General features: G+C 42.3%; 1 protein-coding gene across 2 annotated transcripts in view; it reads right to left on the bottom strand.

Annotated features, from left to right (window-relative positions):
• The window catches only part of LOC126268168 (uncharacterized), a 256,697-nt gene that overhangs the window by 59,980 nt on the left and 174,070 nt on the right, over positions 1 to 22,647 (bottom strand). For both annotated transcript variants that reach the window (XM_049973759.1, XM_049973760.1), the window contains exon 6: positions 21,714 to 21,818. In XM_049973759.1, the coding sequence (XP_049829716.1) occupies positions 21,714 to 21,818 (105 nt within the window). The remainder of the gene's footprint in view (positions 1 to 21,713; positions 21,819 to 22,647) is intronic.

Genomic DNA, 22,647 nt, shown 5'->3' with positions numbered 1-22,647 from the left:
AACCTGCATTTGGATCGGATTTCCTTAACTCTTGTCCAGAAAGATGTGCAGTATACTGCTGTATCTGTTTTCAATAAGCTACCACTCAAGTTCAAAAATCTTAGTGGCAATCCACGTAGTTTCAAATTGAAACTGAAAGTGTTTCCTCATGGGTCACTCCTTCTACTCTGTGAAGGACGTCCTTGAAAAGTTAATCTGATTCTTGTTGTATTGTTAATTGCATTTACATTAACCTGTGGATTGACTTTTTTCAGGTTCATAAACATTTCATTTGTATCTGTTATTACTTTTATCTTGTAATTTCATATACTGAGATGTTTCATGACTTTGGAGATGTGCTCCTCAGTTTGGTCATAGGGAACTTGATGTGTGTGTGTGTGTGTGTGTGTGTGTGTGTGTGTGTTGGGGGGGTGGGGGAGGGCAAAAAAAAAAAAAAAAAAAAAAAAAAAAAAAAAAAAAAAAAAAAAAAAAAAAAAAAAGAAAGAAACAACACATGCACTCACTCTCATAGAAAGAAACAACACATGCACTCACTCTCATATTGTTATATTGTATTCACACTTATTGTCAGCAACTTCTTGTATCATTACCTGGTTTGTTTCCATGTTTGTATCAACATTCTCAACTGTTTTTCACTTGTATGTGGACACAGAATAAACTTTGATTCATTGTGGCCATGCTGTTGTTTGTTTCTTACAGTCCAAAACAAATGGTGATGAGTATGGTGTTCACTTTGCATGATCTATTTGGTCGTTCCTTTGCTTCTTTGGTTCATGAAGGCTGTGATCCAATCTCTCCTTGAGCAGATGTTGGCTCTTATGATTGGCATCACAAACTTGTCAGCCGTATTGACAATGTGAGCTTCCATGACATCAGCGTAACCATTGCCCTTTCTTCCTTATGATGATGAGGCTGTAGGCTGGGAGGCTTATGAGAAGTGGCTTCCGCAACAGCAGCATTCCACACTCCCACCTTTCCCATACTGTTATGTGCAACACAGCGGTTGCTTCCCCTAAGCACTGGGAGACTTACAACAACAGTATGAAAAAGGACATTTAGTGTCTGTGAGTCATTCCCAGCCCCCTTTTGCATGCATGGATATGGATGTTAATCATATGTCTCCACTGCTTAAAAACCATAACATACTGTTTATCTAATTGTGAATGATGGACACGGTGAAGCCATGACCTTACTGAACTCACATAATTATGCAGATTTGGGATCTCCAGTGTTTTCTGTGGTTACTCGATGTTTGGTGAGTTAGAATAAGCTGTATATTGCAATTCTGGCTCAATTTACAGCTCCCACTATATATAAATCTGTAGTTCATTCCTTAAATTTTTTTGGCAGTGGATGATGGTGGTGCGGCAAATTTGTTTGGCCTGAATGCTTTCAATGCTTTTTGTTTTTCTCATGTGTGCCCTATTCTAGTGGCTTTGCATGATCAAGTGAAATCAGAATTGGATAGGTTGACATCTTTGGTGGTCATGCAGCCTGTTACATCGAGGGAGTGGTCTATGCCCCTCATGATCATTAAAAAACTGTCTGGTCAGTTCACCTCTGTGGCAGATTTACAGTTTCAGTTAATGCTCAATCTACCCTTTGCCCTAGCTAGACAAATTATTGGCTGAACTCACTAAGGGCCAGATTTTCTCCACAACTGATGTATGTGAAGCCTATTTATAGGTTCTGTTGGATGAAGATTCTAAAAAGCTCCTTGTGATTAACAAGCCCTTCACATCGTACCAATATATACATATCCTGTTCAATGTGATGAGCACACCAATGATTTTTCAGCATTTTCTTGGAATAATTGATGATGTCCATTCTGGGGTACATCAAATATCTCAATGACACCACAATGACAGATGTATCCATGAAGGAAAATTCACATAATTTATGCACCTTGTTCACTGTATTGCATACTGCAAGGTTGAAATGAAACTTCGCCAAGTAATACTTTTCTCAGCCATCCATTGTGTATTTGGAGTTCAACTTTTATCAGGATGGTGTTAAGGCATTACGTTATCATATGCCAGCCATGCATGCTCCTGTATATGTTCATGTCACCCCATCATCTGCACACCTCTCATCACAGTTCACTCCTAGCTCCATGGTCTGGGCTCAGGGGTTACACCACTGACTGAAGTGGATTCTAGTTGCAGACCACAGCTGCCAACTCTGTGTGGTGCACACCAGTAGTGGGCTGGTGGCGCACCACCATGCCAGTTGCATCCTCAGACCACAACAAGAGCCATGGGGCCACCATATCCACCTTCTCCCTCAGCACCTGTCCCACCCTCACAGGGCATCGCTGCCACGGGGTGGATGAGAAGAGGGGGGGGGGGGGGGGGAGGGTGCATGACTGCCACCAGCAATTCCTCTGCCAATTACAAGAGAACCCACCACCTTCACCACCAACACAGTTCCACCACGTCATGGGATGAGGAGACATTGAGATGGTACCAGTTCCCTTGTCACTGGTCCTCACTTATGGCACTTTGTACTGGCACAGCTGCCGCATGTGACCATGGCCATGCCACTTTCTCCCTGCTCACTGATTCCAGTATGGGATCTCCTTCCAATACCATTGTCAACACCTGTAGTGTCCACTATACAAACCATGGATGTTTCAACAGCCACCCTGATGCCAGCCAGCATTGGTGGAGCACCCTTTCCCCAAGGGGGATATGCATCATAGCACCAGGCCACTGGCATGCTACACTTTGAATATTCTGCCAGTGGCACCTGGGGGCCAGCCACCAGAGGCCACCTGCAGAGAAGAATATGATTTGTGTACATGGCAAATCAGCTACCATAGTGTCTACCAGAGCCTTCCTCTTTATATGCACTGAGCTTATATTGTGTTCATACTTGTTGTCAACAACTGCTTGTAACAGTACCTGGATTGATTCTACACTCCTGGAAAATGAAATAAGAACACCGTGAATTCATTGTCCCAGGAAGGAGAAACTTTATTGACACATTCCTGAGGTCAGATACATCACATGATCACACTGACAGAACCACAGGCACATAGACACAGGCAACAGGGCATGCACAATGTCGGCACTAGTACAGTGTATATCCACCTTTCGCAGCAATGCAGGCTGCTATTCTCCCATGGAGACGATCGTAGAGATGCTGGATGTAGTCCTGTGGAACGGCTTGCCATGTTATTTCCACCTGGCGCCTCAGTTGGACCAGCGTTCATGCTGGACGTGAAGACCGCGTGAGACAAAGCTTCATCCAGTCCCAAACATGCTCAATGGGGGACAGATCCGGAGATCTTGCTGGCCAGGGTAGTTGACTTACACCTTCTAGAGCACGTTGGGTGGCACGGGATATATGCGGACGTGCATTGTCCTGTTGGAACAGCAAGTTCCCTTGCCGGTCTAGGAATGGTAGAACGATGGGTTCGATGACGGTTTGGATGTACCGTGCACTATTCAGTGTCCCCTCGACAATCACCAGAGGTGTATGGCCAGTGTAGGAGATCGCTCCCCACACCATGATGCAGGGTGTTGGCCCTGTGTGCCTCGGTCGTATGCAGTCCTGATTGTGGCACTCACCTGCACGGCGCCAAACACGCATACGACCATCATTGGCACCAAGGCAGAAGCGACTCTCATCGCTGAAGACGACACATCTCCATTCGTCCCTCCATTCACACCTGTCGCGACACCACTAGAGGTGGGCTGCATGATGTTGGGGCATGAGCGGAAGATGGCCTAACGGTGTGCGGGACCGCAGCCCAGCTTCATGCAGATGGTTGCGAATGGTCCTCGCCGATACCCCAGGAGCAACAGTGTCCCTAATTTGCTGGGAAGTGGCGGTGCGGTCCCCTACGGCACTGCGTAGGATCCTACGGTCTTGGCGTGCATCCGTGCGTTGCTGCGGTCCGGTCCCAGGTCGATGGGCACGTGCACCTTTCGCCGACCACTGGCGACAACATTGATGTACTGTGGAGACCTCATGCCCCACGTGTTGAGCAATTCGGCGGTACGTCCACCCGGCCTCCTGCATGCCCACTATACGCCCTCGTTCAAAGTCCGTCAACTGCACATATGGTTCACGTCCACACTGTCGCGGCATGCTACCAGTGTTAAAGACTGCGATGGAGCTCCGTATGCCACGGCAAACTGGCTGACACTGACGGCGGCGGTGCACAAATGCTGCGCAGCTAGCGCCATTCGACGGCCAACACCGCGGTTCCTGGTGTGTCCGCTGTGCCGTGCGTGTGATCATTGCTTGTACAGCCCTCTCGCAGTGTCCGGAGCAAGTATGGTGGGTCTGACACACCGGTGTCAATGTGTTCTTTTTTCCATTTCCAGGAGTGTATGTTTGTGTCTATGTTCTCAAATGTTGTTTGCTTGTATGTCTAAGAAGAATAAACTTTGGTTCATTGTAGCCATCTTTTGTTTGTGTCTTACAGTAGGAAACAATGGCTGTAGTTAAATGCCTTTAGAGTGAGTGACTAGCATAACTGAGAAGTCTTAAAGAAAAAATGAAGCATCCTGTCTCATAAACAATATTATGGTATTTCAGAGGAGTACAGGACTCTTGAAGTCCTAAATATAGACTGGATTGTTAAGACTCTAAGAGATGGTGCACAGAAAGTACTAAATTCCAAGCTGTCATTCAACATGAATAGCCAATGTATCATCTCAGATACAATAAAGGAAAAAAATTAGTTAATGTGCCAGTAAGTAATAAATACTTTGGAGGTCAGTACAAGTCAACATCCTGAGAAGAAAGAAACCACGTCATCCAACAGTACTAACACCCATCCTTTTACCAAAACAAAATATGCTTAAAATAGAATAAAGACATGTCCGCCTTGCTAAAATATTTTGAAATTCCCGATGATGCAAAGGAGTTTTATGAGGATATCCTAAACAAATAATGAATAGTTGTTAGACAGAGACTCAACAATAAATATGTAACTACAACATGTGTATTTTTGCAGCAGTTATTCATTTATTACTTTACATGGAGAAACCTTGCATTGCCCAGGTATGTATAGCTGTGGATCCACATCTATAACACGAAGCATCTGGCCTTGTGCAAAATTACATCATACCTCCTAAACTATGTTGTACAATGATATAATATTGTAGAAGCATTAAAGGTCACTCATGATGTGACAATTCTTCAGGCATCTTGCTGTTTATTATGTCAGTATTCCTGACAATACAATGTTATAATTTTGCATTTACATTCAGGGGTATATGTGCATACTGTCTGCAAAACATGTTGTGAATATAGTTAGTAGTAAAGAAGTAACAGAGTGTAACATCACACCTCATGTAGTACTTTTATTGCATGAACAGCATAAAAGGAGTATACATAAGCATTTTTCCTTTCATCTATTTGTAGGGGTGACAGTAAGAAAAATTTTGTAAAGGTTTAAATGTATCTGTAGAGTTCATTGGAAGACACTAAGTACTTTCATTCTCAAATACTGGATGAATAATACCTGGAAGTTCACATGCAGCAGGCTACACTTCTTTCACACGTCCACACCCACCCCTTTGATAGGTACATGATGCTTAACCCACAGCGATTGATGGCTGAAAGTAATGTATGAATGTACCATGTTTCGCTGAAATTGGTCCAATTATTTAGAAGGAGATGTGGATCAGACACACACACACACACACACACACACACAATCATACATACACAAACTTTTATAATATGTGTGAATGTAGTATTGAAACTGGTAAAATCAAACCCTAATATGCTATTATAATAATAAAATTTGAATATATTTCATTACAACCACCAACCACCAAAAGTACCTGCACCTTGGCAGCAGCCACACCTTCCACACCCCTCCCATACAGCCTGGCCACCCATGGTAGATGCATCTGCAGTGATGAGAACTCCCTTGCACAGTATGCTGAAGGCCTCACAAAGGCTTTCTCAGACAGGCAATGCCCTCCAGACCTAATTCACAAACAACAGATCTCTCTTGCCATATCCTTACACATCCCTGATCCTCACATTCAACCTAAGGATCACTCCACTTGTCATCAGCAGCACCCCAGGCTGGAATGACTGAAACAAGTCCTTTGTCAGGGCTTTGATTGTCTATCATAATGCTCTCAAATGAGGGACATCCCACCCAGGATACCTCCAACCCATCCCACAGTGGTGTTCTGCCACCCACCCAACCTTCACAACATCCTAGTCCATCCGTTTTGCACTCTCACATCTAATCCTCTGCCAAGGTTATCATACCCCTGTGGAAGACCCAGATGCCAGACCTGTCCAATCCGCCCACCCAGAACCACCTATTGGCTTTTCCTACGCCACCAGAGGCTGGGCCGCTGGTGAAAGCAGCCATATTGTACACCAGCTCTGCTGCAACCAATGCACAGCATTTTACATTGGTATGACCACCAACCAGCTATCAACTAGGATGAATGACCACCACCAAATTGTTGCCAAAAACATGGTGCACCACTCAGTGGCACAACATGCAGCGGAGCACAACATGGAAGATTTTAATGGCTGCTTCACAGCCCATGCCATTTGAATCCTCCCCACCACCATGAGCTTTTCTGAGCTGCACATATGGGAGCTTTCCTTACAGCACATCCTTTGCTCCCATAACCTTCCTAACCTAAACCAAAGGTAACTCGCTGCTCCCCCACTCCCCACCCAACAGATTGTGTGTGTGTGTGTGTGTGTGTGTGTGTGTGTGTGTGTGTACCATCCCCTGCCCTGTACTTTCTGCCCAATTTGTGTCTCCACTTCAGATAACCATGTGCTATTATCTCACAGCCTAGTTTATGAAATCCCGTGCCCAGCCGTCTACCACCTGCTGCCTCTAACTGCATCTCTAGCTAGCGCACAGATGGCTCCCCATTCTCCCACAAGCTTCTCCCCACCCCCTCCCTGCCTTCCACCACTCTCTGTCCCTCACTCCATTCCAACCCACCCCACCTCACCCCAGTACACTTGCCATACATCAGGAAATAGCTGACATTTGACTGGGCACAGTGAAGGGAGACAGGTCTGCGCTTGTGAGTGAGATGTGTGTGTGTTTTTTTTCTACAAGCTTGAAAAAGGAAGTGCATTCCAAAAGTTAGCCAAGCTCTGTACCTTTTGTTTGTGTATCTATCGATGATGCAACACCTCTGCATTTCAGAGAGTCATCTACTTTATTCCTAAATAATTCATATTTAATTAAATCTAGTAATTACAAAAAATCCAAATGTCCAACCATATCTCTCTACATGGAAATAGAAAAACTCATTTTATAAAAAACTGCATCAGTTGCATTTATAGTGTTTTGAAAAATTATCCTAATTTATGAATGAAGAAACACAATGTAAACACAAACATTACATACAAAATTTAATTGTAGGATCTGAGAACATTCTACCTCGAGAATAGAGGGAGAACACAAGCACACTGAACATTGTTCTAAAAAGAGAACTGACAAGCAGACAAATTAAAAACATCACAGATACAAGACTTGAATACAGTCAAACAGGATAAATAACCTTTAGATAAAAACTATACAGAGAAGATACTATCACCAAGGTAGACTGACAAGCACGGTGATTCTCATGGATAAATAAGAATACAATAATAAGACACAAGAATTCACTTCACAGAATAATATCTCGAACTTAAAGTCAGACCCAACAAACAGGTTACACACAAAAATAAAAATATAATGAAAATTTTAAAACACACATCTGATGATAGATGAAAAGCTTATATGATATGAATGAAACCTAATGGTCCAAAACTCTGGAGCCAATACGAAATTCCAAGGGAAACAATCCTGTGAGACTGGGCAGAGATTACAGAAAATCATCCACATCAGCCTCACCACACATACGAAGTCTGTTCAAAAAATTTAACAACTTTTTCACAAATTTTTTCTATGATTACCTTTTACTTATTGTGCATGGTTTCCTTCAAAATACTCTCCTCCATAATTGATACTTCACTCCCAATGCCATTTCCACTCCTGGAGACAGTATTGGTATGCCTTTTGCTGGATCATGCAAAATGCCATCTGCAAATTTTCTTTTATCTCGTATATTGTTGCAAATCTTCATCCTTTAAATGACTCAAAATCATAACCGTAGATCCACGTCTCATCACCAGTTAAGGAATGTCCTTTTGTTTTGTGCTATCCAAAAGCTCTTCACAGATTGTGAGGCCAAGTTCCTTCTGGTCTCGACTCATGAGCCATGGGACCAACTTGGTGGCAACACAATGCATTTCAAGATACAATTTCAGGATTCCATAACATGATCCAACTGAAATAACACATTCTTCTGAAAACTCTTGGAAAGTCAGTCTTTGATTGGTATGCACAATTTCATTGACGTCTTTTGATTTGCAGCTCCTTGTATTGGCCATGTTTGCAGTTAAAATTTTTGGGATTCGAGGTCCACCAGTTACACAAAACACCGTTTTTCTCAGTACCCAAACATGTTTCGGCAACACTGTGCCATCATCAGTGGGTTTTCATTTTTATTTATTCTTTACATTTGGTGAGCATGAATTTTCTGGACCACTTTTGTGTAAATTATTACAGGTAGCTTGTCATGTTTTCATGTGGCAAGCGCTTCCATTCTCCACATCATGTTGAGATGTTGTGATGCAAAAGTAGCTATAACAAGTATTTTCCACAAATAACACAGTAAAACACTTTTCACTACACCAGAACATAGTGTGATTGTCGTTTGTTACGTGTCCCAGCCCAGTCAGTGTTCCTGGGCTGGGACACATAATAATCTTTGTAAATCAAACTCTATACACACACACACACACACACACACACACACACACACACACACACACACACACACATATTAAAGACTCATATAACAGTTTAGTATTACTTTGAAGAAAGCTGGAACATGTAAGAGACTTTGACTAGTAGCAAGCATAATGAGAGCCACTTGTCATGAAATCTCAAAAATATTTCATAGATGTCACTATTCTCCTTGCAACTAACAATACCAGATGAATCTAGATTCCAAAAGCCAGTAGTGTATCTTCAATCTGTGACATTTATTCCCATGTTATCAGTGCCCGAAACAACCAACAATGTGAATGCAGACAGTACCAGTACATTACCTTCCTGACAGCAAATAAAAGCAACAAATTTCCATCACTCTGGCCTTAGATGAGTTAATCAGGACTGATTGATCACCATGATATCCTCATCCAATGGACAACTTGGATGCACACCTCAGCTGGCATCAGAAGGCTGAATGGACCTCACTCCAGTCCTTACACAAAAGAAATTAGCTTCCAGTACTGGTAGTTCAACCTGAGTCCACCACATGGCAGTTATCAACACCGACCACTCAGCTGCAAAGGTGGACAACGGCAAAATTACCTGTACTGATCTCATACAAACTATACTTTCTGACACATCACAAGGTAGCAGGTACCAATTATAGAGTGGTGGCATTCTTATGTTTGGCAATTAATGAACACATTTTTTCAATAGTTGTTAAGCTTTATCTTGAAAGAAAATTTGCTTAGTTTCCTCCAGCCCTTCCCCCTTTCATGAAACTAATGTGAGTTCCCTCTCCTCCTGCCATGTCCCACCACCACATGCTCAGATTCAGGTTAAGCTCTTGCATAATTGATAGTTACATAGTAATAAACAACTGTAGCATCCCCAGAACAGTTAGGCTGGAATACTTATAGAAGAATCTAGAATATGAATATTTGATTTCAGATGTCTCTGCACTTGTTAAATCATGACTTTGATTATGCCACAACTACTGAGGTGGGGGACATGTTCATGTTTCATTATCAGCCCTGCTGTTCTGCATTTCTGTTTTGTCTGAAGTAGTAGTAAAAGCCCTTAGTGTATATATAGCTTCTTACAGTCACCTTTTTGAATATGATATTGTTAAATTGAAAGACTAAAATAGCATGCCATTTGGGCAAGTCCATTCTCCAATCTTCCATTACAAAATCATAAACATTTGCATTGGTCTTCCATGCAATTTCCTTGAATGCAAGTGATTTTTTTGTTTTTCTGAACACTGTTTCAATTCAATATTCCACAGGGGGTGTTGAATGTACACAGAAAAGGACAGCATAAATGGTCACAGGCTTGTTTGATCCTTCGAGAGTATCACAGAGGTACTGAAGGAACTGAACTGGCAGACTCTTGAAGCTAGGTGTAAACTATTCCCGGAAGTCTCTACTAACAAAGTTTCAATAACTGACTTTAAATGATGACTCTAGGAATAAATAGCAACCCCCTACATATTGCTTGCATAGGGATCACGAGGATAAGATTAGAATAATTACAGCACACAGAGGCATCCAAACAATCATTCTTTGCACACTCCATATATGAATAGAATGGGAAGAAACTCTAAAAACTGGTACAATGGGACGTACTCTGTGCCACGCACTTCCTGGTAGTTTGCAGAGTATAGATATAAATGTATACGCAGATGTACATAAATATAGTGTTCAGTCATATAAAGCATCCAGAACACATCCATTTTACTTTTGATATGTATAAGTGTCCACCACTTCAAATTGAAGTGTTTATCAACAGCACAAAATTAATTTTCTTTCACTTATTATGCCACAAAACACATGGATCGATTCAGATGGTCTCCAATAAAATGCTGCGAACTGTATATATGTAAAACTGACAACAAGCCGTATTTACCAGTACTAATAATTTAACAAAATTTCCTTTTTCTTAACAGAAATTTACCAAGCTCCTCAAACTATGACTATATAACAGTATATAGCATTAGGAGGGAAACTTTGTGGAAGATAAAAACTGAAACCAAACTGTGCAATGATAGCTCAACTGGTAACAGTATTTCTCGCTAAAGGCAAGGGTCCATGAGCAACTTCTGGTTCAACACATAATTTTAATATGATGGTAGCTCCAACAACACCATAGATTCATATTCAGATTCTTCACTGCCACTGATGACATGATTCTTTTAAGTTGTATCACTGACTTTTGAATTTTTTAAATGGCAAGGATCAAGAAGCAAGAGAAAACTTGTTACAAATTTTACAGGTGTTCACTTTATGAGAGTTTCCTGTTATTCCTAGGCTGTGCCTTGGGATTTCAATGTTTGCTTATTTTTAGTGACATGTTCATGAATTGTTTCCCTGATAACACATTCCTGACAAAGAGTGCAGACTCATAGATATACAGATTCACCACTGTTAGTACCTAAGCCTCATAAAAAGAGGAGAGCATTGCTCTTTATGACCAGCCTTGCACGTTACATGGACTTTTCTTTTTAATGTTAGTGATATGAGGAGAACATCCCCATATGAGTAAGATATATGATACATGAGACTGAAAACTGTGTAATACATCAAACAGAGATAATTATTGCTGACAATATCTCTCAGTTTCCACAAGAGGTAGGACACTCATGAAATCCTTTTACAGACTTTGTTGATGTGTTCTTGTTAACTTTCTTTGGCATCAATATGTATTCCTAAGAGTTTGACGTATTTATTACGTACATTCTTAAACAGTCCTAACATGAAGTTTTGTGTTTTGTCTGGATTACAAACAAGTTTAAAAGAGTTTCTTGTGCACTCTTGTGAAGAATTGGGCTCTCATGATGCAAAGTAAGTAAAGTTGTATCATCAGCATAGCAGATAACTGACTGTGATACGTGATGGGACAGGTTGATGACACCCATAATGAAAAACAGGGCCAATGACAGAGCCCTGTGGAACACTTGTACTAGTTTCTACTAGGGGGTGTGTTAATTACTAACTAAAAAAACTGTATTTTTTGTTCAGGTAAGAAGAAATTACTGCACATGTAGATTGTTGTATACCATAATACTCTACTTTTGTTAGCAATATTTTAAAAAGAATGCAGTAGTATGCTTTACTTAAATCACATAATACAAATGACAATGTCTTGTTGTTTGTGAAAGATATTAAAGTCTGATCAACAATTTCCAGAAAAATGGCAATGATATTCTTATCTGGCTGAAATTTGTTTGACGGTTGCTGAGGAGGACATGTTTTTCAAAGTAATTGTGTAATTGACATGTAGAATAATCAGGTCTACTACTGGATGTTTGTGTCACTCTGGCACAATATTTTGGACATGTGTCTATAGCCTTAATTTTGTCTCCAAGTTCTCTCATTGGTGTCACAGACTAGTCATTCAATTCCCCTGTTCAAGCAGAGTTTGACATACCTGGCTGGAAAAGCTGTCTGATAACTTCCCATGCTGCCTTACACTTATTGGGAATACCTTCTATATACCTTACAAATGCTGCTTTTTTACCTTGTATGAGCTTAGCTCTGTAATAACTTTTAAATGTCAGCTAAGCACTGTAATCCAAATTCATCCACTCAGTCCCTTCATTATCTTCACTTTTATATATTCTGTAAATAAAATAGAAAGAAACTTCCACATGGGAAAAATATATTAAAAACAAAGATTCCAAGACTTGCCAAGCGGGAAAGCACCGGTAGATAGGCACAATAAATAAAACGCACAAACACACACAGAGAATTTCGAGCTTTCGCAACCGGCGGCATCTTCGTCAGGAAAGAGGGAAGGAAAAGGAAAGATGAAAGGATGTGGGTTTTAAGGGAGAGGGTAAGGAGTCATTCCAATCCTGGGAGCGGAAAGACTTACCTTAGGGGGAAAAAAGGATAGGTATATACTCGCGCACACACACACACATATCCATCCATACATACACCTGGTGTAGAAGCAAAGTACGAGCCGCCACGAGCTCACTGTAAGTGTATGTGATGCATTGTTTCAGCTTCTCATCGTCCTGGTGGAGTTGTGTCACCGAGTCGTAGGTTGGTAATGCAGGTCACAATGTTGCCCGCAAAAGCGAAGCACTCGTGTATGATACCGTAAATTGCAGTGGAAACAGAGCATAGGACATAAGTGCAGGCACACATACGTAAGTGTTTGTAGGATGGTGGAGCACTGAACCCTGTACAACATTCGGAGACAGTTCATAATGAGACAAAAAATCCATACCAACGATCGGTTCATCGATGTTGGCAATGTAGAACGTCCACAGAAAAGGTAGAGAAGGAGATGGGTTCACCATAACCTTTACTGAGCCTGAGGTAGGTAACATCCTTGCATTGACAGCTCGTAGAAGTAACTTCGTCTGTGAAGAAGCAGGTTGAGCAATCGAAGTAGGTATGATTGACACGTCAGCACCAGCGTCGACCAGAAAAGCTAGACCTAACGCAATGTCAATCACATGGACACAACCACTTGGCCGGGCGAACAAGTGAGTGGAGTGTAATGTAAGAGGATGCCTGTTAGGTTCCTGCAGGACTCGGCATATCTCAGTTTCTGCAGTCGACGTTTGGGTGTTGGCATGGCAACCTGCACTTCTTGGTGTCATCGCTGAACACTTTGTAGTACCAGCAGAAAGGGTGAGCAGGATGAGGAGGAGGTGGAGACTGGGACAGCAGGGGCGGCTTGTCCTCGCTGATTCGTTCCAGTAAATAGACCAGTACATAAGGTGTGTGGGTTATCCTGGAATGCTCAGACAGCGGGGAGAGTGAGCCGACACCGCCAGGAGAAGCGGACTAGGTGACAGCAAAGTGAGCCCTGCCTTTGCCAGCCGAAGGTCGGTATGCAGGGGTGGCTGTGCCAATGATCGGTGTGGAATGAACTGGCTGATGCTGCCGCAGCAGCAAATACAACTGGTCATCAATGTGTAGGAGGGAGCCAATGGACTCAAACAAGTGTGGTAACAGATGGATCTGTATATCGGTAGGTAGTTTGGCAGACCACACAGCCCATAGCGTGGCATCAGGCATTGTATACTCGATCATGAGCAATAGAAGGTGGCACCAGAGTTGTGAGGTCACCACCATCATACCTTAGCAAAAGATCTTGCTGAAAGCCCAAAGAAATTCTGGTCTTACATAAAATCAGTAAGCGGGTCAAAGGCTCCCATACAGTCATTCACTGATCAGTCGGGCCTGGCAATGGAAGACAGCAAAATGAAAGCTCAAATTTTAAGTTTAGCATTTGTGGATCCTGCAAACATACCGCCATTTGAGTCTTGTACAGATTTCCATATGGAGGACGTAGTGATAGACATTCCTGGGGTTGTGAAGCAACTGAATGGGTTGAAAATAAATAAATCACCAGGTCCTGATGGGATTCCAATTCACTTTTACAGAGAGTACTCTACTGCATTGTTCCTTACTCAGCTTGCATTTATCGCGAATCTCTTGCCCAACATGTCCCCCCATGTCCTCGATGGTGAGTGTTCATTGGAGGTGAGGGTATCATTTAGAGTGCCCCAGGTGGTAGGTCTGCTGTTGTTTTCTATCTACACAAATGATCTTTTGGCTAGGGTGGATAGCAATGTGCAGCTGTTTGCTGATGATGCTGTGGTGTACAGGAAGGTGTCATCGTTGAGTGCCTGTAGGAGGATACAAGATGACTTGGACAGGATTTGTGATTGGTGTAAGGAATGGCAGCTAACTCTAAATATAGATAAATGTAAATTAATGCAGATGAATAGGAAAAAGAATCCTGTAATGTTTGAAGACTCCATTAGTAGTCTAGCACTTGACATAGTTGCGTTGATTAAATATCTGGGTGTAACATTGCAGAGCGATATGAAGTGGGACAAGCATGTAACGGCAGTTGTGGGGAAGGCAGATAGTCGTCTTCGGTTCATTGGTAGAATTTTGGGAAGATGTGGTTGATCTGTAAAGGAGGCCGCTTATAAAACACTAATTTGACCTATTCTTGAGTACTGCTTGAGTGTTTGGGATCCCTATCAGGTCAGATTGAGGGAGGACGTAGAAGCAATTCAGAGGCGGACTGCTAGATTTGTTACTGGTGTTACATGCGAGTGTTAAGGAAATGCTTCAGGAACTTGGGTGGGAGTCTCTGGAGGAAAGGAGGTGTTCTTTTTGTGAATCGCTACTGAGGAAATTTAGAGAATCAGCATTTGAGGCTGACTGCAGTACAATTTTACTGCCGCCAACTTATATTTTGTGGAAAGACCACAAAGATAAGATAAGAGAGAGTAGGGTTCGTACAGAGGCATATATGCAGTTTTTTTCCCTCATTCTGTTTGGGAGTGGAACAGGGAGAGAAGATGCTAGTTGTGGTACGAGGTACCCTCTGCCACACACCATATGGTGGATTGCGGAGTATGAATATAGATGAAGATGTAGATGTAGAGAAGCAGACTAGGTGACGGCGGAGTGAGCCCTGCCTCTGCTCACTGAAGGTCATTATGCAGGGGCAGCTGTGCCAATGAATGGTGTGGAATGAACTAGCTGATGTTGCCGCTGCCGCAAATACAACTGGTCAGCGATGCGTAGGCAGGAGCCAATGGACTCAAACAAGTGTGGTAACAGATGGATCTGTAGATCAGTAGGTAATTTGGCAGACCACACAGCCCATAGGATGACATCAGGCATGGTACGCTCATGCAAAAGCAATAGAAGGCAGTGCCAGAGTTGTGAGGGTGTGCGTTCACCCAGGTGCTCCTAGTAGAGAATCTTGATTATTAATTCTTGTGGTGAGCAGGCAAGTCATTCCATTATAGTCTTCTTTACAAACTTGTATTTTGATGCAGGCAGCGGTGAAAGGAGCAGGTCACAAATCAAATTTGAGTGGTCGTGGAGGTGTGTGACGAGGCAGAGAAACTATGAGTTGTCATCAGATACATGATGTAACTTCAACAGATGCTTGACGAGCACAAACCACGATGCTGGGCTGTCCTTGCATAACGGTGGTAGCTTCGGCAGGTGACCAGGAGGAGATGATGATGGCGGCTTTGGTGTCTCCTGGGATAGCAGCTGAACTGAGGTTAAGTCAGAGGCTCGCATCTTAGGCCCGGATTTAAACCGGTGAGCGAATCAGTAGTAGCAGCAGCTGGCATAGTTGACTGTGTGTCACAAAAACATGGCTCGGCAGGCACAGATGGTTCCATGGAAACAGGCAGATGGACTGCACACGAGGGGTGCAAGGAAACTGGATCATGAGTGATGAGTGCTGGATGGGAATGACCCACTTCTGGAAAAGGGCAATAGGCAGGCGAGGCAGACACAGGTGGTGCTGTGGGAGTGGCAGGTGGTCGAGCAACCAGAAACCCCAGCAAGTGAGAGGGGTGGGGGGTTGAGAACGCCACCCACATGGAAAATATTTGATGCGTAACATGCCTGTAGTGCATGTGGTAGGCCACTGAGGTGAGGTAAGGGATCCATGTTATGCGAAACACTGAATTGTTCATGTAAATTGGACACAACTGGAACACCATGTGTGTGGAACGGATCTGGCGTGGTTTGTAGTCATGGCGGCGTTGCACATGACCTGACAGTAAATGATGTAGCATGCCGGTGGGTGGCTAAACATGTGTTCGAATTGAGACCACTTTGTAGTTGAAACACTCGATTTGAAGAGACACAGTTCGAAATATTGTTCAGTTCACATTTCACTGTCAGATGGGCATAATCTGGTGACACGATGTCTGAGTCCATTGTTCACTCTAACGGTGTAGTTGTCAACCATTGGAAACTTATCAGATTAGCATGTGGTGTTGGTTGAGAACGCGAATCACTGTGCATAAATGATGAATACACCGTTGGCAAAGAAATGCCGAAACTCAGTGAGCGGAGTTGTGCTTCCACATCTTGGAACAAGGCATTGTTTGGCATGGTCACTGCATAGTGCATATAACTTGTTGCATGAACACCAGTGCAGAAGACTTGAAACACAAACAAACTGCGGGGTCATCATTATGGGAATGGGTCAACTTGGTCAGCTTACTCAGATAAACTCATACCCCACTATGATATCTTTGCAGTACAGGGACAGGGGGAACAAGGATCATTACAATTTTTTATTTATGTTTGTAAGCCATTTAAAGAACCTATACATCCTCCCCATGTGAATTTGCAATAATAATGTCTAGATATGCTTCAATAACTTGTTTATGTAATTTTAGTTTAAAAATCTTAAAACGTTCTGGTATCTTGTTGCTTTGAATCACCCACTTCAATATTAAAGCTCCACAGATAACAAACTTCCTTTTAAACTTAAAAAGTCTTTTAACCATAATTCAAACTTTTCAAAAAATTCATTTATATTTGCATTTGGGGACCTATACAGGCTAATGATTATTATATTGGGTGATCGAAAAGTCAGAATAAATTTGAAAACTTAATAAACCACGGAATAATGTAGATAGAGAGGTAAAAATTCACACACATGCTTGGAATGACAAGGGTTTTTATTAGAACCAAACAAAAAACAAAGTTACAAAATGTCTGACAGATGGCACTGGACAGCAAAACGTCAGTGACTGCACGTGAGAATCGTGTATAAAAGGAGCTGTAATGAGAGAGAGAATCAGATGCACCAACAGTCACAGCATATTAATGTTACCTGAAAAGGCACTATTAGCTGTATTATCAGAATGGGGAATGAGCCAGTTCAGTGTTATGATCCTATCACCATAGGAAGGGGATTCGAATGGGTAAAGGTTCGTTGGCAAATGTAGCTGTTGCGAGAATGATTTCGAAGTTCAAAGCCACGGGTTGTTTAGACGATAGACGCCATAGTGCCCGACCAAGCACAAGGCATAATGCTGCTGAGACAGTTCAGGAAGAAATGGAGACTTTAGCGGGTTCGTCTATGCATGGGGAAGTCAGAGCTCATGCAGTCGTATGTCGCACCAGCATTCCATACACTTACTGTTTGGTTGGCACTGAGGCGTACCCTCCGATGCTATCCGTACAAAATCCATCAGCATCATGAACTGTTACCTGGCGATTTAGTGAAGCGGAGGGCATTTGCGGTGTGGGCGTTTCAATAGATGGCAGAAGATGACGATTGATTGAATAACGTGTTGTGGACCGACAAAGCTCATTTCACGCTCCGAGGGTCTGTCAATGCCCACAACTGCAGAATTTGGGCTACCAAAAATCCTAGAACTGTCGTGGAAACTCCATTGCACGACGAGAAAGTCACAGTATGGGTTGGATTTACCACATCTACCGTTATTGGGCCTTTTTTCTTCAAGGAAATGCGTGATTCTGGTTTTGTAACTGCTACCGTGACAGGTGAGAGGTACGCCAATATGTTACAGAATCACATCATCCCCAGCCTAGCTGATAAACACCTGCTAGAACGTACAATGTTTATGCAGGATGGCGCTCCACCCCATATTGCTAGACGTGGGAAAGATCTCTTGCACGCATCGTTTGGTGACGATTGTGTGCTCAGCTGCCACTTTCATCATGCTTGGCCTCCCAGGTCCCCAGACCTCAGTCCGTGCGATTATTGGCTTTGGGGGTTACCTGAAGTCGCAAGTGTATCATGATCGAGCCACATATCTAGGGATGTTGAAAGACAACATCCGATGCCAATGCCTCACCATAACTCCAGACATGCTTTACAGTGCTGTTCGCAACATTATTCCTCGACCACAGATATTGTTGAGGAATGATGTCGGACATATTGAGCATTTTCTGTAAAGAACATCATCTTTGCTTTGTCTTACTTTGTCATGCTAATTATTGCTACTCTGATCAGATGAAGCCCATCTGTCCAACAATTTTTTAACTTTTGTATTTTTTTGTTCTAATAAAACCCCATGTCACTCCAAGCATGAGTGTTAATTTGTACCTCTTTATCTACATTATTCTGTGATTTATTCAGTTTTCAAATTTGATCACCTAGTATTTTCTTCAATCAGTCTTACATAACTAAACACAGCATTTACTTTTGAACAGTATGGCATAATGTTTAATTCTGTAAAATTTGGACAATGCTTATGCAATTTCCAGGACTACTATTTTTTCTGTGTTTCCTGCACACTATGTCAGCAACAAGATACCCTTGAGGAGCAAAACTGTTAATTTGATATTCTGTTAGCCAGTGTTCTGTTACACACATCATATCTACATCCTTAATGCTACAAAAATGTTCCAGTTCTAATTCTTGATGTAAATTCCTGCACAACCATTTTTTTCTGTTTTCTACAAATTATTTCAACAACAGCATATCTGTAAGGAATGAAACTGTTCATCTGATTCTCTTTTAGCCAGTGTTCTGATACAAATATCACATCTACATCCTTTACACTACAAAAATGTTCCAATTCCAATCATTTATTTCATGTACAACAGACATTTGCTTGCTACACAGTAAATATTTTATCACTGTTTTCTTTCTCAAACAAGCATTCACCTGCATTTGGCATATCCAAATTACACACACTGTAATTGTCTAAGCTGGACGTGCTTCCACTAAAAAAGCATTTTCGTCACCACTCTTGGTCTTTGTAGAGACTACCACCAGTACTGTTTCATCACATCCCAAGTTAAATTCCACACATACATAAATTTTCTCTTTCAGAGGTATAACTTGCTTAAAACCTGACAGCATGTTTGATTTCTTATGCACTATATCTGAATCTTACGACTCATAACAAATGCCTTTTGCAGTCTGTTGATGTGTAAACCTTGTGCTGTATGAAGTCACCTCTTTAGTGTGCTGATACCAATGTGTGTTGCCTTTTTAAAGTCCCTGCACATAATTTGTACAGCCTTACTCATTTTTTCTACTTCTTTAATCACACAGAAACAATTACTTAGATCATGGTGATAGATTACAGAAAAAAATGATCACACTCATATTTCTGAACTTCTACAGCCTCTGCTTAAGGGAAAGCAAGAAACCTTTGCATAATTCTTTGCTAAGTAGTTTATCCCCACAAGGAAGACAGAAAACTCACCATTTTAACCCTGAGATTAGTTCGTCACTGACTGCAGTTGCTGCCCTGAAATCCACACCCAATTTTACCATGCTATTGATCTCATGTCTACATATACACTCCTGGAAATTGAAATAAGAACACCGTGAATTCATTGTCCCAGGAAGGAGAAACTTTATTGACACATTCCTGGGGTCAGATACATCAAATGATCACACTGACAGAACCACAGGCACATAGACACAGGCAACAGAGCATGCACAATGTCGGCACTAGTACAGTATATATCCACCTTTCGCAACAATGCAGGCTGCTATTCTCCCATGGAGACGATCGTAGAGATGCTGGATGTAGTCCTGTGGAATGGCTTGCCATGCCATTTCCACCTGGCGCCTCAGTTGGACCAGCGTTTGTGCTGGACGTGCAGACCGCGTGAGACGACGCTTCATCCAGTCCCAAACATGCTCAATGGGGGACAGATCCGGAGATCTTGCTGACCAGGATAGTTGACTTAACCCTTCTAGAGCAGGTTGGGTGGCATGGGATACATGCGGACGTGCATTGTCCTGTTGGAACAGCAAGTTCCCTTGCCGGTCTAGGAATGGTAGAATGATGGGTTCGATGACGGTTTGGATGTACCGTGCACTATTCAGTGTCCCCTCGACGATCACCAGAGGTGTACGGCCAGTGTAGGAGATCGCTCCCCACACCATGATGCAGGGTGTTGGCACTGTGTGCCTCGGTCGTATGCAGTCCTGATTGTGGCGCTCACCTGCACGGCGCCAAACACGCATACGACCATCATTGGCACCAAGGCAGAAGCAACTCTCATCGCTGAAGACGACACATCTCCATTCGTCCCTCCATTCACACCTGTCGCGACACCACTGGAGGCGGGCTGCACGATGTTGGGGCGTGAGCGGAAGATGGCCTAACGGTGTGCGGGACCGTAGCCCAGCTTCATGGAGACGGTTGCGAATGGTCCTCGCTGATACCCCAGGAGCAACAGTGTCCCTAATTTGCTGGGAAGTGGCGGTGCGGTCCCCTACGGCACTGCGTAGGATCCTACAGTCTTGGCATGCATCCGTGCGTCGCTACGGTCCGGTCGCAGGTCGACGGGCACGTGCACCTTCCGCCGACCACTGGCAACAACATCGATGTACTGTGGAGACCTCACGCCCCATGTGTTGAGCAATTCGGCGGTACGTCCACCCGGCCTCCTGCATGCCCACTATACGCCCTCGCTCAAAGTCCGTCAACTGCACGTATGGTTCACGTCCACGCTGTCGCGGCATGCTACCAGTGTTAAAGACTGCGATGGAGCTCCGTATGCCACGGCAAACTGGCTGACACTGACGGCGGCAGTGCACAAATGCTGCGCAGCTAGCGCCATTCGACGGCCAACACCGCGGTTTCTGGTGTGTCCGCTGTGCCGTGCGTGTGATCATTGCTTGTACAGCCCTCTCGCAGTGTCTGGAGTGGGTCTGACACACCGGTGTCAATGTGTTCTTTTTTCCATTTCCAGGAGTGTACTTTGCAGTTCAGAGCCTATTCCTCAGCCTTGGCTATCAGTTTAAACATCAGTTTTACATGTACTTGTTGCTGGAAGATCACTGTTGTTTGATCTCTAGTCACTAGAGGTGCCTGTGGTATTTTGAATCATATTTTCCACATCGTTATTTTTGTCAGTGAGAGATGATGATACCTGTGGTGAATTTCTAATAATTGGTACATGAAAAGGCCTATAGTCTAGAATCATGTTATATTGGTTACTTTTCCATTCCTAAACAACATGTAAGGCAGAATAAAATACTTTTTCCTAAAATTGTTTATGTTATTTATATCAAAATGGTCAACATGCAATTCTGTGTAAATTGTAGATGCATATTCCTAGTATTTGAAAGTGTAACTAGAAATCTACCACACTTTACAGCAAAGCAATTATATAGTGAAACGTAATGCAAATATTACCTTAATATTTGATAATACAGCCTTTTTATACCCCTTTTGATTAAATTTATTATTAAAGCATTTTGAGTATTCTTCTTTGAAGTTCATTACGTTTACATTACAGACCTGAAATTGTACAATTGATATTATTAATTAGGCCATAAATGCAACCAAAAGAAACATCCATATATCAAAGTAACAATCAACTGTCTACTTGAATGAAGACTGTTTCTGATAATACCTACTACTTCCTTTTCTGAAATATCATGGTAGATAAAAATAATGCCTTTCACTGCAATCCATTGTTGCACTTATCTTCACAGTGACCATTGGTATCAATCTTTGGTAAACATTTCCAGATTCATTGTTGTTGCAGAGCAAGCACTGAATCTCATATGCTGTGTACAATTATGAATATATTGAATTAATTGTAAAATTCTACTGAAATATTAGTTTGATTTGGCAATAAGATTGATGATAGTGAGATTGAAGGAGAAAGAAAGGATAATAAGTAATCCACATGGATTTAAGTATATTTTGTCGAACAGAGAAAGCTGCTTCTGTTTCAGATGAGAGGCTGTATCAAAAATTCAAAATTATATTGTATATAATTGGTGCTGAATCAGTCTCATACATAATACTTTAACAAAAACCATCCACTGTGAAAAAAAAGCATTAAAATACCTCAACATTAAAAAAGTTCAGATCATTACTAAGTAAGTAAAAAAGATAATTACTAATATACATAATATTAAATTCCTAAACAGCATCTGTACTAATGACATTATGGAGATAGATTACTACTCGCCACACAGAGGACACACTGAGTCACAGATAGGCACAACAAAAAAGTCATTTTTCATTGTATATGTGCACACCAAGTGACAAATGAAAACGAGTACAAAGGTAGGATCCAAAACTGAGTCTCCTGCTCACTAGATGGATGTGCTATCCA

This window comes from Schistocerca gregaria, chromosome 4 (genome assembly GCF_023897955.1).
Source record: "Schistocerca gregaria isolate iqSchGreg1 chromosome 4, iqSchGreg1.2, whole genome shotgun sequence".
Classification (NCBI taxonomy): domain Eukaryota; kingdom Metazoa; phylum Arthropoda; class Insecta; order Orthoptera; family Acrididae; genus Schistocerca; species Schistocerca gregaria.
This window is presented reverse-complemented; position numbering and strand designations above follow the sequence as displayed.